This window comes from Rana temporaria, chromosome 5 (assembly GCF_905171775.1).
Source record: "Rana temporaria chromosome 5, aRanTem1.1, whole genome shotgun sequence".
NCBI lineage: Eukaryota > Metazoa > Chordata > Amphibia > Anura > Ranidae > Rana > Rana temporaria.
The window spans coordinates 41,789,156-41,807,882 of NC_053493.1; the positions used below are offsets into that span (position 1 = coordinate 41,789,156).

The 18,727-nt window shown below is 44.9% G+C and overlaps 1 protein-coding gene across 1 annotated transcript in view; it reads left to right on the forward strand.

The window, feature by feature from the left end:
• Positions 1-5,829: 5,829 nt before the first annotated feature.
• Positions 5,830-18,727, forward strand: part of PTER (phosphotriesterase related) — a 40,176-nt gene continuing 27,278 nt past the window's right edge. Inside the window, exons 1-2 of the mRNA XM_040352453.1 lie at positions 5,830-5,925; positions 16,605-17,042. Of these exons, the coding sequence (XP_040208387.1) occupies positions 16,614-17,042 (429 nt within the window). The 5' untranslated portion in view covers positions 5,830-5,925; positions 16,605-16,613. The remainder of the gene's footprint in view (positions 5,926-16,604; positions 17,043-18,727) is intronic.

Consider the following 18,727-nt stretch of genomic DNA (forward strand, 5'->3'; position numbering starts at 1 on the left):
CGTATCTAGACAAAATTCATGCGTAACTGATTCTAAGAATCAGGCGCATAGATAAGACGACGCACATTCGGACTTACGACGGCGTATGCGGAGTTACGCCGTCGTAAGTCCTTTGTGAATCTGGGCCTTAATGTCAAATGTTTAGCTGTACTATTTTAATAGCAACAATGAATTTCCGTCTAATTCCAGCATGTTATGATGAGAATACTGTATACTTTATAGCTATTATGTTTTAAAATGAGAAATTAGCCTTGGTAGTGCCGCGCTAAGCATTGCTCCGCCGTCCTCTCAGCTGTTACATTTCCCTAATGTGGCTTCCTGCTGTTTCTGATTTATAGTGGTCCAATCTATTTGCCGAGAATCCTTTATCACTGTTCTTCCAAGCTGCGAGATTGAGAAGAAATATATCCTGCTTTAAATGCTCTATACATCTTTTGTACAATTTTAAAGATGTGATAACCGCAAAGATCCGAGGCAATAAAAACAACGAGTTAAAAAGAACTCTGGGAACTGGTAATGCTATCGAGGAAACATCGCTACTGAGCTTCAGTAATGCCGCGTACACACGATCGGGCTTTTGCCCGGCCAAATCTCACCGGAATTCCATCTGAGAAAAATAGAACATGTTCTATGTCTAAACTCCGATGGAATTCATTGGAATTTCCGATGAAAAAGCTCAGATGGGGCTACACACAATCGGAATATCCGATGGAAAATGTCCGTCTGACTTTTTCCATCGGAAATTCCGATCATGTGTACAAGGCATTGGAGTGTTCCCTCGATTTTTGCCTTAAAGGGTCACTAAAGGAAAAAAAAAATTTGCCTAAAATTAATGGGCTAGATTCAGAGAGAGTTACACCGGCGTATCAGTAGATACGCTGACGTAACTCTGAATCTGCACCGTCGTAAATTTAAGCGTATTCTGGAAACCAGATACGCTTAAATTAGGCTAAGATACGAGCGGCGTAAGTCTCCTACGCTGTCGTATCTTAGGGTGCAATATTTACGCTGGCCGCTAGGTGGCGCTTCCGTTGAGTTCGGCGTAGAATATGTAAATGACTAGATACACCGATTCACGAACGTACGCTTGCCCGTCGCAGTAAAGATACACCGTTTCCGTAAGATATACGCCGCATAAAGATAAAGTTGCCCCCTAGGTGGCGTAGCTAGGGGCGTGTATGCTGATTTACGCCTAGAAATATGTAAATCAGCTAGATACGCAAATTCACGAACGTACGCCCAGTCGACGCAGTACAGATACACTGTTTATGTTAGGCTTTTCCCGGCGTAAAGTTACCCCTGCTATATGAGGCATACATGCGGCGTACCAATGTTAAGTATGGCCGTCGTTCCCGCGTCAAAATTTGAAAATTTTACGTCGTTTGCGTAAGTTGTCCATGAATGGGGCTGGACGTAATTTACATTCACGTCGAAACCAATACGTCCTTGTGGCGTACTTTGGAGCAATGCACACTGGGATATGTACACGGACGGCGCATGCGGGTCACCACCCATTTACATAAAACATGCCCCTCTCATCCTCATTTGAATTAGGCGCGCTTACGCCGGCCCCATTTACGCTACGCCGCCGTAACTTAGGAGGCAAGTGCTTTGTGAATACAGCACTTGCCTTTCTGATTTACGGTGGCATAGCGCAAATACGATACGCTACGCCGCTGTAACAATGCGCCCGGCTACCTGAATCTAGCCCAGTGTCTGTAAGGTAGACAGACAGAATAGTGTAATGATTCTGTTAAAAAACGAGTAAATACCTATTAAATTCCTTCATCTATATCACCTCCGACGTTCTAGTTTCTGTTCTCTCATTCACTTCCTGGTTTGCATCGTTCGTTCATGTAAGAACTACATTTCCCAGTATTCATTGCGGCACGCCCAGTAATTCACACCTCCTTGAAGTCTCTAACACGTAGAGAGCGTCCTGCCGCACAGATGTAGTTCCCAGGAGGGGGTGAGCACATTACTGACCACCGCAGTAAAGCCTCCCTTCACGGTGGTCAGTAAAATCAGACAAGCAGGAAGTGAACAGAACAGAGAAGAAATAGAGCAACTTCTGAGCAAAAACGAACAATGAGGAAGTGAAAAGAGGAATGTCTGCAGGTAAAGGATGCTTATTATGAAAACATTTTTTTTCCTTTACAACCCCTTTAATCTACTATGTTTTCGCTCCCAAAAAATGCTCAAAGCAGTTCCATGTCATAGTGGAGGTATTATACTTACCTTTTCAATGGCCTGCGTCTTCTACCTTCAGACTCTTCAGATAGGCATGTAGCTATAAAATAAATAGGCGCAGGACCTTGATGGCAAGATGAAAGGGCGACCAATAAAATAGAGTTAGATGGCTTAAAAAGGATGGTTTGTGAGAAGGCAAGCTTCAGTCAGAGATTTGCCAAGGGATCGTCCCTCCCATCTGCCCTATTGATTGGCTTTGGGTGGTCTGGATTTAGGTCATAGCAGATAGTGGTGGTTTGGGGTCCTTAAAAGTGGTTTAATCTGATGGTTTTGAAAATAAAATATGGTGGCCCCATCTTTGGTGTTGTCATGTTGTGTCCTCTATTCTGTCCGATCAACTCATAGTGAATTTATGATTTATTGCCATCCAATAAATGTATTGTGGTCAAATAAATTGTAGACCAGTATGTGTCCGAGGTCAACTGAGATCATCCCTGAGATGGAAATTTGTGGCTGGGGGCATAATGTAGTTAACTAGTACTGTTATACAGTGCCTTGAAAAAGTATTCATACCCCTTGATATTTTCCAATTTTTTTCATGTTACAACCAAAAATGTAAATGTCTTTTTTTGGGGGATTTTATGTGATAGACCAACACAAATTGGCACATAATTGTGAAGTGGAAGGAAAATGATAAATGGTTTTCAATTTTTTTTTTACAAATAAATATGTGAAAAGTGTGGGGTACATTTGTATTCAGCCCCCCTGAGTCAATACTTTGTAGAACCTCCTTTCACTGCAATTACAGCTGCAAGTCTTTTTGGGGATGTCTCTATCAGCTTTGCCCATTCTTCTTTGCAAAATAGCTCAAGTTCTGTCAGATTGGATGGAGAGCGTCTGTGAACAGCAATTTTCATGTCTTGCCACAGATTCTCATTTGGATTTAGGTCTGGACTTTGACTGGGCCATTCTAACATATGAATATGCTTTAATCTAAACCATACCATTGTAACTCTGGCTGTATGTTTAGGGTTGTTGTCCTGCTGGAAGGTGAACCTCCACCCCAGTCTCAAGTCTTTTACAGACTCTGATGCCCCGTACACAAGATCAGGATTCCCGGCGGTAAAAAGTCAGCCGGGGGGAAAACCGAGAACCTGCTCAGTCACTTTCCCCGTGTACACACCAGAGGTTTTCCCGTCGGGAAAACTGCAGTGAGATCTTTGGCTGGGAATCCCAGCCGTGTGTATGCTCCACTGCAGTGTTTCCCATAGGGAAACTGACGGGAAAAAGACCGTCGGGAATCGCATCAGGAAAAAAGAGAACATGTTCTCATTTTTCCTGCCACGATTCCCAGCGGGTTTCCTGTCGGGAAAACTGCCATGGAGTATACACACAGCCAGTTTCCCAGCCAAATGCTGTCATGGCAGTTTTCCCGACGGGAAACTGGTCGTGTTTGTACGAGGCATAACAGGTTTTCTTCTAAGATTGCCCTGTATTTGGCACCATCTATCTTCCCATCAACTCTGACCAGCCTCCCTATCCCTTTTTAATGTATGCCAATATTCTGTTTGCTTTGTTATCAGCAGCTTGGCATTGCATGCCATTGCTGAGCCTATCATCTACTAGAACCCCCAGGTTAATTTCCATCCTAGATTCCCCCAGAGGTTATCCCCCCAGTGTATAGATTCATATTTTTTCCACACAAATGCATTATTTTACATTTTTCCACATTAAACCCCATTTGCCATGTAGTTTCCAACCCCATTTATTTGTTCAGATCTTTTTCCACATCCTGCGGAGAAGTTATTGCCCTGCTTAGCTTAGAATCATCGGCAAATACAGAGATTGAACTGTTTACCCCATCCTCCAGGTCATTTATGAACAAATTAACCACTTGCTTACTGGGCACATATACCCCCCTCCTGCCCAGGTGAAATTTCAGCTTCCGGCACTGCGTCGCTTTAACTGACAATTGTGCGGTCGTGCAACGTGGCTCCCAAACAAAATTGATGTCCTTTTTTCCCCCAGAAGTAGAGCTTTCTTTCGGTGGTATTTGATCACCTGTGCGGTTTTTATTTTTTGTGCTATAAACAAAAAAGAGCGACAATTTTGAAAAAAAATACAATATAAGCGACTGGTATGCACAAAAGTTATAGCGCCTACAAAATAGGGGACAGAATTGTTTTATTTTTATTTTTTTACTAGTAATGGCGGCGATCTGCGATTTTTATTGGGCCGGCGACATTATGGCGAACACATCGGACACATTTTTGGCGCCATTCACATTTTTACTGCGATCAGTGCTATAAATATGCACTAATTACTGTATAAATGTGACTGGCATTGAAGGGGTTAACACTAGGGGGTGAGGAAGGGGTTAAATATGTTCCCTGTATAGTGTTCTAACTGTAGGTGGGGGGGGGTGACTGGGGGGGAGGTGACCGATCTTTGTCCCTATGTACAAGAGACACAGATCGGTCTCTTCAGGACGCTGTCTGTGTGAGCCGGCAATGAGAGATGATCTCAAATGTTTACATTTGAGATCATCTCTCATTGGCCGCACAGATCGCATAGCAAACAGCCACTCTGATTGGCCGTTCGTCGCGATCTCTGATTGGTTGTGTCCAAGGGACACGGCCAACACAGAGTTTCCCCGCTGCGTGCTCGGGAGCGTGCGCCGGGAACGCCAAAAGGGGCGGACGTCAATTGACGTCCACTTGGATTTTCAGGTCCGCGCTGTAGCCGTCATTTGGCTATAGCACGGGCCCCAGGCGGTTAAACAGGATTGGTCCCAGCATAGAACCCTGGGGGACCCCACTACCCACCCCTGACCATTCAGAGTACTCCCCATTTATCACCATACTCTAAACTCGCCCTCGTTTTCAATAAGTCAATGTACTCACCCTATGGTTCATGCCAACGGACCTTATTTTGTACAGTAAACGTTTATGGGGAACTGCGTCAAATGCTTTTGAAAAATCCAGATACACCACGTCTACGGGCCTTCCTTTATCTAGAAGGCAACTCACCTCCTCATAGAAGGTTAATAGATTGGTTTGGCAAGAAGCTGATTGGTTTCCATTAAAAGCTGCACCAGATTTTGCACTCCCCCGTTTTAGTAAATCCCCCCCCCCCCCCCGTGTTGATCTGCATTGTACAAGTGCACTAATGAGAATTAGCCCTTGTAAATGGTACAAAATCACAATTTCATTTGTTTATTTTATGTTTTGCCTGCAATTTATTGTTCGCGGACCAGCGCTAAAGAACACTAATGAATAGCAATAATTAAAGCACCTGACACTACAGACGTATCATGATGTAACTACATGTAAATGCACACAACAGACATAATTACACTTCTACAACATAAATCAGGGGAAGGATTTGACTCAGCAGACTCTGCGCTCAGCAGTCTTGCGGTGCGGTTATGAAGTCTATATTTCTCTGCACAGTCTGATCCATGGAGTTGTTCTCTATCACAGTGCGCAGAGCAGTGACAGTGTACTTCTGTTATGTGTCAGTTGCTGTGCAGTCAATGTACTCCTACAACACACAGCAGCAGCCAGCTTAGAGGATTGCAATGTGAGCAAAGTACAACAGGAATGGCCCCACTGACCAATCACTGGACAGCTTCTATCAGCCAATCCCTTTCTGATTTGCATTGGGGAAGGTTATATTATTCCATAGCTGCCAGGCACAACTGAGATCCTCTTGCAACACTCACGGTGTAGGGTGGTAAGTCTGTTGTATGTAAAAATGTTCGCTTTGTTGTATCAATTGGTTTGCTAAAAAATAAATAAAAAAGCACTAATGTTGTAACTGGCAAGTGTGCAACTGGTTATGCTGTAACTTTTGTCTGAACTCCAGGAAAATGAAACTTCCTTGTAGTGGGGCTGCCTTGCGCTGCAAGAGTTACCGTATTTATCGGGGTATAGCGTGCTCCCGCATATAGCGCGCACCCCTAAAGTTGCCCCAATTCCTGTGGAAAAAAGATTTTTTGTACTTACAGTTTTGGTGTCTTGCGCGGCGTCCATCGGCGGCCTCGTCGGGTCCGGCGTCCGTCTGCGGCTTCAGGTGTCCTCTTCGTCGGGTCCGGCGTCCTTCTGCGGCGTCCTCGCGTCCTCCCCGCTCGTTTCCCGCGCCGAGTTTGAATACTGCGCCGACATATACCGAGCGCAGTACACTCGTGTATCGTCGGGCAGGCTCAGCTACTCTCGCGCTGACGTCCTGTACGTCCAGGACGTCAGCGCGAGAGGAGCCGAGACTGCCCGACGATACACGAGTGTACTGCGCTCGGTATATGCCGGCGCAGTATTCAAACTCGGCGCGGGAAAGCGGGTATCGGTGTATACCGCGCACCCACGATTTTGCACTGATTTTTAGGGCAAAAAAGTGCGCGGTATACGCCGATAAATACGGTACTTGTTGGTTTAAGTCTTTAGCACTTTTTGCATAACGTTTAAGTCAACCTTAAAAAAAAAAAAAAAGATAAGTGCACTTATACATGCCAGGCCGGGGGGAAAAAATGCATTACAGTAAAACCTTAGTTTGAGAGTAACTTGGTTTGAGAGCGTTTTGCAAGACAAGAAAAATGTTTTACTAAATTTTGCCTTGATATACAAGCGATGTCTTGATATAAGAGTAGCGTCATGTCACAACTGAGTGTAAAAAAGAAGAGGAGCCTCTAAGTGTAGCAATATGGTTACATTTAATGAAGGTACAACATTTAGCAACATATTGCTACACTTAGGAGGTGCCTCTCCTCTTTTATACCCTAAAAAAAAAAAAATGCTTTGATATACAAGTGCTTTGGATTACAAGCATGTTTCTGGAATGAATTATGCTTGCAAACCAAGGTTTTACTGTATATTTTTTTGCATAGGCGTCTGCAAAGCCTTGTGATCAGTGGGTTGGGTGCACTGCCAGGCTCCTGTAGAATTTCTCTTCTCGTGCCCCTTGATGAAGCGATTTCTCGCGAAACTAGTAGGGCGGAACGAGCGGTACATTTGGCATCACCCCCCTAGACTGCTTGGTTTTCCCTGTACGGACGGGTCTGTCTGTATGTATCCGGCCGGGACATCAGACTACAAGGCTTTCTAATCACTGCAATATTGTGAGTGTTTAGTATGTACAATTTTTTTATATTAAAGTTTTAAAAGGTTTTACAGGATCGAGGCCCCCCCTTTTTTTGTCTTTTTCCATATCTATGCAACATGAACATCAATGTTTTGGAATAATGGAACGAGGTGATGACTCCTATTAGGCTGCTTCCATCCAGCTTTTGGCTTCGCAATCCCTTATACCTTCATGCTACCTGGGGTCCCCTATAATCAAGGGACCGCCGGGATCTGGTAAGCAGATTTATATGCTTTGTCGGTGGAGGATTTCAGCTGATTGGTTGTCACTTTGTATTGGTGATTCATCTGATTTTTGAGGACTAATTTTCTTCACTGGTGAAAGAGCATCCTATTTTATCTTTCCATTGCGGTCACAGATGTGATCCAATGTTTAATCCTTTTGATACATGGACTCTTGCTGAAGGCTTTGGCCCAGATTCTCAAAGGGCTTACGACGACGCAATGCAATGTACGCCGTCGTAAGTCCTAATCTGGGCCGTTGTATCTATGCGACTGATTCTTAGAATCAGTTACGCATAGATAACCATTAGATCCGACAGGCGTAAGGCTCTTACGCTGTCGGATCTTAAATGCAATTTTACGGTGTCGCCTCCGTCGTTTTCCCCGTCGAGTATGCAAATTAGCAAAATACGCGAATATCCGAACGTATGCGCGTCAACGCAGTGAAGTTACGAAGTTTACGTTAAATTTGCGACGCGTAAAGTTGCCCCTGCTATATGAGGGGCAACCAATGTTAAGTATGGCCGCCGTTCCCGCGTTGAAATTTTAAAATTTACATCGTTTGCGTAAGTCGTCCGTGAATGGGGCTGGACGCCATTTACGTTCACGTCGAAACCAATGACGTCCTTGCGACGTCATTTAGCGCAATGCACGTTGGGAAATTTTAGGGACGGCGCATGCGCAGTACGTTCGGCGCGGGAACGCGCCTAATTTAAATTATCCACGCCCCCTACCCGGCTCATTTGAATTAGGCGGGCTTGTTCCCGGGGGATTTACGCTACGCCGCCGCAACTTTACAGGCAAGTTCTTTGTGAATAAAGCACTTGCCTGTAAAACTTGCGGCGGTGTAACGTAAATGACATACGTTACGCCGCCGCAGTTTTGTGCCCATCTACGAGAATCTGGGCCATTATGTATTATCTCACATGTTTTATTAATACATGATGATTGTTATGTTTTAGTTGATCATTATAATTCACGTTTGTTTTATATTTGTTCATACCATAGTTGTTTATAAGGTTTAGCACAACTTTTTTTCTTTCTATATTCTTATCACTGTTTAATGTGACACAGTAAGTTGCAGCTTCACTTTTTGCTTCACTAGCAACCACTTTTACACCCGTTTGGTTTACAGGTTTTTCCGTTGTTTTATTAGCGCAGTTTCCCCCCCCCCCCCCTTTTTTTCAGACTTTCTCTTCTGTCTGTTCTTAGTTTGTTTTTTCAATTGGCGAGCTGGAGGAAGTGGCATAGCTCCCAACTGTCTCTGATTTTGAGGGACTGTGCCTGATTTGGAGCAATGTCCCCAATTACTACTCATGTGTCGCTCATTTTGGTCTGATCTATATAGATGTATATAAAATGCACTTTTTATCTATCTAAAAGTGTTTTCCAGTGCTAAAACTTTCATGTTATTTCTAAATTGCTGCATTTGTAAATTCCAAAAGCCAATATAAAGGAATAGTAGTGGTAAAAGAAAGCACTTGGGTTTAATCAATCTTGTTTTTGTTTTTTTTAAATTCCCCTTTTAAGGGGGTGTGTCCTATGCATGCATACTTTTGCTGATAGGTGTCCCTCATTCCCATCTCAGAAAGTTGGGAGGAATGCACTACAACTGCACTGATTAGATTACTGAACTAGTGTTCTATTAAAATATACAAGTCCATCTATTGTAGCCATGGGCTTGGGCTGTGTTCAGATTGAGCCCGCCACTGCACCCCACCAATCATAGGCAACGTGTGTATGCGCAGCTGTCGGTTGGGAAATGCCTCACTGACTATGATTGGCGATGTGTAGTGACGGCTTCCTAGTGGGCTTAATTCGAGCACGCCTGAGCCCATCACTAATCTACAGTGGTGGCAGATGGGACTTGCAGCTCATTCATTCACAGATCTCTGACAATAAATGCTGCCGCTGTGCTGGCGGGGGCGCCGCGCTCAGGCACGTCGTCTACAAAAATGACAGCTGCCACTGGAGGGGTCCCCATTTGTACCATGTTACACCCTAAAAATGGGTGTAACCTGGTATTTAGGCGTGTGTGTGTGTGTGTGTATGGGGAGATATGGTTGCTTTAAAAAAAAATATATATATATATTTTATTATAACTTATTTTTAACATCTTTAAATTTTAAAGTGTGTGTGTTTTTTATATGTATATATATATAATATTATACATTTTATTTTTTTCACAGAGAATAGGTACAGGAACTCAACCCTGTCCCACCCCCCCCCCCCCCCCCCCCCCCACCTGCAGAGCGGCATCAAATAGTAGTTGTGGGCTTTAAATACCAGGAGTGCATTATATCCAGAGTTCAGAATTCAGGAGCGATTGACATACAAATTTCAGGGGTACGCTACATACAGAGTGCAGAGTTCAGGGGTGCTCTTCGCACAGAGTATCCAATCTGTGGGAGCCGTTGGTAGAAAAGCTATCACTTGTAAGCACAGAGGCTGGACTACTACTGTGTTTACAAGCGATAGTGGCGAGCATGAAGCAGGGGGCCTGAGCATGAGGTTTTGCAAGTTCCAGCTGAAAAAAAAGATATATATATATTTACATACACACGCACTAACCTTCCTTTAGCTAACATTCTCATATTCAAAGCACTATATACGGCCACCGTGTAAGCAGCCTTTATATAGTGTGGGGCGTGGACTTACCCCCCTGAGCTATGATTGGCTAAAGGCACCCTACCTATGGCCAATCATAGCAGAGCGTGCTGTGATTGGTCAAAGCATGCAGGTCAGTTGCATTTATTGGCCAATCATCAGACATCAATGCACTGCGCTCTAGCAGTGCATTATGGGGCGTTCCGCTGCGCTCAAATTTTCCACGAATGCCCCTTAATGTTCGGTATTCGCCGAATGGACGAGCACCCGATGTCGGAGTCGAGCTTGCATTCGACTCGCACATCAGGACCAGGACTTTGCTTAAAGTGACAATCAACATTCCCATTAGGACCTGTGTTCAACATTTACATACTGGAGTTAAATGGTACTTTAAAAGCTTCAACAAGGCTTCCTGAAAGCTCTTCTAATGATTTGTCAAAGCTCACTGTTCACACTGCTCTTATATAAAGTATTCAGTGCTTCACTTTTTGTATATTTTGTTATGTTACAGCCTTATTCCAAAATGGATTGAATTAATTATTTTTCTAAAAATTCTACAAACAATACCCCATAATGACAACATGAAAGAAGTTTGTTTGAAATATTTTCAAATTTATTAATAATAAAAAAGGAAAAAAATCTCATGTACATAAGTACTTTGCCATAACACTTAAAATTGAGCTCAGGTGCATCCTGTTTCCACTGATCATCCTTGAGATGTTTCACAACTTGATTGGAGTCCACTTGTGGTATATTCAGTTGATTGGACATGATTTGGAAAGGCACGCACCCGTCTGTATAAGATCCCACAGATAACAGTGCATGTCAGAGCACAAACCAAGCCATGAGGTCCAAGGAATTGTCTGTAGACCTCTGATTGACAGGATTGTATAGAGGCACAGATCTGGGGAAGAATTTCTGCAGCATTGAATGTCCCAATGAACACAGTGGACTCCATCATCATCATCCGTAAATGGAAGAAGTTTGGAACCACCAGGACTCTTCCTAGAACTGGCCGCCCAGCCAAACTGAGCGATCGCAGGAGAAGGGCCTTAGTCAGGGAGGTGACCAAGAACCTAATGGTCACTGTGACAGAGTTCCACCGTTTCTCTGTGGAGAGAGGAGAACCTTCCAGAAAAACAACCATCTCTGCAGCACTCCACCAATCAGGCCTGTATGGTAGAGTGGCCAGGCGGAAGCCACTCCTCAGTAAAAGGCACATGAAGGACCTGGAGTTTGCCAAAAGGCACCTGAAGGACTCTCGGACCATGAGAAACACAATTCTCTGGTCTGATGAAACGAAGATTGAACTCTTTGGCCTGAATGGAAGCGTCATGTCTGGAGGAAACCAGGCACCGCTCATCACCTGGCCAATACCATCCCTACAGTGAAGCATGGTGGTGGCAGCATCATGTTGTGGGGATGTTCAGTGACAGGAACTGGGAGGCTAGTCAGGATTGAGGGAAACATGAATGCAGCAATGTACAGAGACATCCTTGATGAAAACCTGCTCCAGAGCCCTCTGGACCTCAGACTGGGGTGAAGCTTCAGCTTCCAACAGGACAACGACCCTAAGCCAAGATAACAAATGAATGGCTACGGGACAACTCTGTGAATGTCCTTGAGTGGCCCAGACTTGAACCTGATTGAAGATCGCTGTAGAGATCTGAAAATGGCTGTGCACCGACGCTCCCCATCCAACCTGATGGCGCTTGAGAGGTCCTGCATAGAAGAATGGGAGAAACTGCCCACAATAGGTGTGCCAAGCTTGTAGCATCATACTCACAAAGATTTGAGGCTGTAACTGATGCCAAAGGTGCTTCAACAAAGTATTGAGCAAAGGCTGTGAATACTTCCGTACATTTTTAATAAATTTGCAAAGATTTCAAACAAACTTCTTTCACGTCGTTATTGTGGGGTATAGTTTTGTAGAATTTTGAGAAAATTATTTAATCCGTTTTTGGAATAAGGCTGTAACATGACAAAATGTGGAAAAAGTGAAGCGCTGTGAATACTTTCCGGATGCACTGTATACAAACTGAAGCCCGGGTGATACAGGCCTTTGTGTTGCTGCTAAATTTGACCTGAACATCCAGGCATCAAACACTTCTAGTACTGAAAGGGTTAAGAATGCCAGTCTTCACATTCTATATTTAGGTGAGAGAAGATGATCTCTTTGACCAAGATGGATCAAGCAACCAATTTGTATTGGGATAGGTGGCTTTAAATTTACCTATTTTAAAACCTGGGACAATCCGCATAGCTGTAGCTATAAACGCATTCATCTCCGACTGTAAAATGTTTCCCTGGCAGAATGAAGTCCTCTGGCACAGTTATAAAACCTTATTCGGAATCGTAAACATTGATGGCTGGAATGAGGGGTGAAATATTCCTAGTGAGATACATACAGCCTTTGCTTTACAGAATAAGCGCGGTGACTGTAGAGTCCCAAAAATGTATGAATTGGGCATCTGTACTGACACACAAACCACAAAGTGACTTTTATTTTGTTTATACAAGAAAGAGTGCTAAAGTACATAGGGCCAGATTCACATAAGAGATACGACGGCGTATCTCCTGATACGCCGTCATATCTCTGTGATCCGCCCGTCCTAACTATGCGGCTGATTCATAGAATCAGTTACGCATAGATAGCCAGAAGATCCGACAGGTGTAATTGAATTACACTGTCGGATCTTAAGGATGCAATTCTAGTCCGGCCGCTAGGTGGCGAGGCCATTGCGGTCGGCGTAGAATATGCAAATGACTAGTTACGGCGATTCCCGAAACGTCTGCGGTGCCCGTCGATCTAACTTTACGTTGTTTCCGTCGAGTTACGCCGTGTAAAATTAGGGCTGAGCCCTAGTTGTTCTAAGCCATGTTAAGTATGGCCGTCATTCCCGCGTTGAAATTAAAAAAAACACGTTGTTTGCGTAAGTCGTCCGTGAATGGCGCTGGACGCCATTTACGTTAACGTCTAAACAAATGACGTCCGTGCAACGTCATTTAGCGCAATGCACGTCGGGTAATTTACCAGACGGAGCATGCGCAGTACGTTCGGCGCTGGAACGCGTCTAATTTAAATGGTGCCCGCCCCATTTGAATTAGGCGGGCTTGCGCCGAGCGCATTTACGTTACACCGCCGCAAGTTTACAAGTAAGATTTTTGAGAATCAGGCACTTACGCTCTAAACCTGCGGCGGTGTAACGTAAATGGGATACGTTACGCCGCCGTGGAGTAACGTAAATCTATGTGAATCTGGCCCATAGGACTGTGGAAAAAACAGATTTCAGTTTACTGTGGATATATCAATGACATTTTTTAGCACTACCCCCAGAGGAGCTGCTGGTTATTTTTGGGGGGCATGTTGCCACTATATTCTTGCTGTCCAGGGTAAAAGGAGAGTCTGAAGGATTTCAATGTCCACACAAAGCACTTCTTTTTCTTGGGTTTATTTTGCAGAGCTTCAATAGAAAGGAAGGTGGAAGGGTGGAAATGGTGGGTACTGTAGGTTCAGGTGCATAATCACAGATAGGGAAACACTCCTGTTTCCAGCAAACAGTTATCGTCACCAATCTAGCCAGAGTGGGTATTGCTCCCTCTCACTGGCCTAGCAGCCGGGATGGCACACAAGGTAAAGTACAGTCTCTGCCACAGACCTTCCTCCACTTTGGTCCGAAATCCTCTACCACAGGATTCAGCACCCGGATCCAGGGATGGACTGGCCATTGGGACTACAGGGAGTTTCCCGGTGGGCCGATGGCTCAGTGGGCCGGCTTCAGTGACAGCGGACCGCCGTCCCCTCCGCTCCTCTGTCTCTCCCTTCCCGCAGCGCTCACCTCCTCTCCCTCCCCGCATCACTCACCTGGGAGGACAAAGAAGCAGGGGGAGGACCAGAGGAGCAGGGGGGACAACAGAGGAGCATGGGGGAGGGGACAGACAGCTGACTCAACAGCTATGGCCTGGGAGTTTCTAACTTTTGCCTAATCTTGACCCATAAGGGGGGCACCAAACTGATTCTTTGCCCCGAGTGAAATAATGTCTAGCTTCCCCACTGGTACTGCCTATAAGAGTACCAGAACCAGCCATTCTACTCTAATAAAGTAGAACGGCTAGTGGCTAGTGAAGGGGGAGAGGGGGCTTGGGTGGCCGGGGGGGTGCGTGAGTTGTCCAGCCGCCATGGGAGAGACCTGTTAAAGTGGGCCAGTCTGGATGAAGTCCAGGGCCAAATTTTTGTCCCAGTCCAGCCCTGCCTGGATCTCTCCAGCTTAGCTTCAGTAGACTTTTTAGACCCGACAGCGACACTGTCAAGTCTCTCGGTACGCGGTGCATCCTTCGATGAAGTTTCCAGGCCTTCTCCCAAGATTCCAGCCTCTTGCATGGCCCTCTCCAGGATAGGTCCTCCCCTGGCTTCCTTCACCAAGTGGCCTCCTCCCACAGGACGGACAGCACAGGATCACATTTGCAAGGCAGGCCCCAGCCAAACTACTGGGCCTACCAACGAAGTCACGGCCCCGGACCAACGTGGTCCCTGAACCAGGATTCAGGACATGCACCTCAGACCAGGCGGGCCACGAGGCGCGTGGGACGACAGACAGACCTGACTACCTTGACCTAATGGCGTCTGTCCCTTAAATACCCCCCCCCCTGGCATGCACAGCGAGCAACCACTCCCACTGATTCGCCACTGAGGGAAATACCCAATGCACCTTGACCTTGCTGCTGCCACCCTGGGCCTGGCGCGGTAATGACACCCCCAGACAAACAACTCACAGCATAGCCACGGTTGGAACAGGGGCTAAATTGCTCTTAATCATTCCTGTCCGAGCCAAATAACAGCTCAGACCCCACTAAATTTAAAGCAGCGCCTGATCAACAGGAGCAGGGCGATACATTAAGTTATAATATTGCACAATATTACTGTTTATTACCTTGCTGTCAGGTTTAAACAATAAACTAGCATTTTGCAGAAGTAGAGGGTTTCCTTTACTGTAAACTTATCCTTTAAGTGACCTTTCCTCAGTTTAAAAAAACAGTTTTTTTAAATGTAAAATTACATCTGTCTAGAAGCAGACACCAGATGAAGGCCACTCTTAGCTAGAAAAAAACTGCCTTCGTACCCCTCTCGAATTTAGTTTCAGTGACCTTAATGGCCAGTGGCCACTGAGGCAGTTTCATAAAAAAAAATTATAGCCCATTTATATTTTTTTGTGTGTGTCTATTGAGAGAGTGTGAGATCTAGAGATCTCTTCCACCAGGTACAAATAAATCATTGCTATAAACCAGGGGTGTCCAAACTTTTTTCAAAGAGGGCCAGATTGGATGAAGTAAACATGCTTGAGGGCCGACCATTTTGCCTGACATTCTGTGAACCATTAAAATTCGGTCTAAAGGCTCGTACACACGGTCGGACGAATTTCCCTTGGATTTTTGTCCTAATTGATTTGTCCGGTTACACCCATCGCATACACACGCTCTGACTTTTTCGGCAACAAACACGAACACGAACGTAGTGACGTTTCAACGTAATGCCGAGCGTTTAAAAGAGGAAGTTAAATTCTCTGGCGTCACCCATTGCGTTCCTTCTGCTACTCTATAGTTAGTAGATGTTTTCGTGTGAGTGCTTTCGAGATTTCGGAACTTGCCGCGTCACGAATGTGCTCTTTCAAATACGAACGCTAGTTTTACCAGACAGAACGCTTCCGGCTGCTCTTTACTTCTCAGCATGCGCGTTTGTACTTTGTCCAAAAGTCCGATTGTTTGCTGTACACACGGCCGGACTAGGCATCATCGGACTTTTGTTGACGTAAAGTTGGTCCATTTGCAGACCCAACTTTTTGTCCGATGAAACCCTGAAAAAGTTGGTCCGATGGAGCGTACACACGGTCGGACAAATTAGAAAACTTGCAGATTTTGAAGTTGATTGGCAAAAAGTGTGACCGTGTGTATGGGGCTTTAGTGTGTTCGTTCGAGCACTAATACACTGCCCAACATGAATTTTCTTGACTTTTTGGCTGTGTGTGAGTAAAGGGATGAGCTTCCTCCAAAGTCTAGCCATTGGAGGACAGGCAGGCTGAGCTCCCAGCACAGCCAAAAACCTGACCACACTGAGATGGATGAGTTTCCATGGCTAGCGTGGTCAGTTTTTAATAAGAAAGTGGTGGGGCTGGCAGGAACACCATGTATTTCACACAAAGGAAGAAATACAAAGGGAACAGGATACTTTTTAACACAAGTATGTAGTACAACAGATGCCTATTAGGGATATCTTGGGGTAACTTGTTTAATGCAACCCATAGTCTGAATGGGCCCGTAATGAACAGAGGAAGTCGGGCCCCTTTAAAGTTAAGTTTGCATTTTCCCAGACTGCTTTAGTGTTGCTGAAGTTGAATGTAAGCACTGATCCGGATACCACCTATAATAACGGACTTTGTTCCCCTTTTACTTTAGGGTTAGACCATGGCGTCTTTGAGTGGCAATGTACAGACTGTGTTGGGACTCGTCCATCCTGATCAGCTTGGAAGAACCTTGACACATGAACATCTAACCATGACCTTTGACTGCATGTACTGCCCCCCTCCGGCACACCAGTCGGCCCTGTCTGGACCCATCCTTATGAAGAATTTGTACTGGCTGAAACAAAACCCCTACAGTAATAAAGAGAACCTGCTCCTGAACCAAGAGGTGGAGGCTGTAAAAGAAGAATTGATCACCTTTAAGGCAGCGGGTGGTGGCTGCATAGTGGAAAATACTACAACTGGCATTAGCAGGGATATAAAGACATTGAAAAAATTGGCAGAAGAAACCGGGGTTCACGTTGTGGCTGGAGCTGGATTTTATGTAGATGCGACTCACACACCTGAAACCCGGGCAATGTCTATAGAGCAGGTAAAGTAAATACCGGATTCCAGACTGGTGTGTGTGTGTTTTTTTTTTAATTTTTTTTTAATTTTTTATCAAATCTCCTGCCAAATGGCTAAATACACTGATAAAATACGCACATATGAGAGTTGTGTTACATTGTACTTGCCAAAAAATGTGTAGTTCTTAGCTCCACCACACCCTATAGACAAGTTCGACTTATTTATATTTTATTTTATACTGCTGCAGTTAAGTAAAACTTACAGGCCTTGGCCCAGATTCAGAAAGATAAGCGTATCTTTCTGCGGGCGTAACGTATCTCAGATACGTTACGCCGCCGTAAATTAAGGGGGAAAGTTCCGTATTCAGAAAGAACTTGCGCCATAAGTTACGGCGGCGTTACGTATGTTGGCCGGCGTAAGCCCGCCTAATTCAAATGGGTAACTTTACGCCAGAAAAAGCCTAACGTAAACTACGTAAAAAAACTGCGCCGGGCAGACGTACGTTTCTGAATCGCCATATCTACCTAATTTGCATATTCCTCGCGTAAATCGACGGAAGCGCCACCTAGCGGCCAGCGTAAATATGCAGCCACTTACACCTGTCGGATCTTAGGGAAATCTATGCGTAACTGATTCTATGAATCAGTCGCATAGATACGACCCGCCACTCAGAGTTACGACGGCGTATCCGGAGATACGCCGTCGTATCTCCTTTCTGAATCCGGGCCCTTGTCTCTCCCCCAGTCTGATTGTACAGTGAATGAAGCAGCATACTGATGAGGTCTTCTCTCTGTCACTTTGTACTTTCCTATCAGCATGTTATTAGTTGGCACATGAGCACTGCTGCACAACTGATTGGCACCTTGTGCTGCTTTTTACATTCTCTGGCTGAGCTTTGCTGTATGGGGGATTGCAAGAGGCCGATTCCAAATCCTGTTCCACTGCCTACACTGCTTGAATTTACAAATTCATTTAACTATGTATTAATGAATACTGGTGATTAGATAAAAAAACATGGATAAGCTGAAGCTTTCATAGAATCAAAAGTCATTTTTTGTAGGTATTAGAATTGTATGTAACACCCTTGTCACAAAACCAGGCTACAGGTATATTTAGCTGTGCTGGGTGGTAGCTAGCCTGGCAAATTTGTAGTCTTTATGGCTCAAATGGGTTTTCTCCTAACCCTGTTTCAGCTGTGGCTTCTCCCTTTTGTCAGTAGGTGGCACTGTCGCCTCTGGAATTGGTATAATGAGCTACAGTGAAGTCAGATTATGAATAAACATACCTTTTCTCAGCCGGTCAGACTGACTGCTATGCATGCTGAGAGAAGGTATTTGGAGAGAGTCAGATGATCGAGGTCTTCTCCACCCAGACTGCAGTAAAAAAAAGTAAAACGCCCCTGTCCCGGTTAGAAGCGAACACACACGTAAGTCCTGCTCACATATGTAAACGCCTTTCAAACCACTCATGTGATGTATCGCCACGTGCGTTAGAGCGTGTGCAAGAATTCTAGCTCTAGGCCGCCTCTAACTCTAAACTGGTAACCTGTAAAAAAATGTAAAGTGTCGCCTATGGAGATTTAAAGTGTCGCAGAGGAGAGCCTGCTCAGTACCTGAAAATAATGCTGAGGGATGGAATTCTATAGAAATACCAGAGGTTACTCTTCATGGGCTGGGGACCCTTGAGCAGGCTCTATACGGCGCCTGCGCA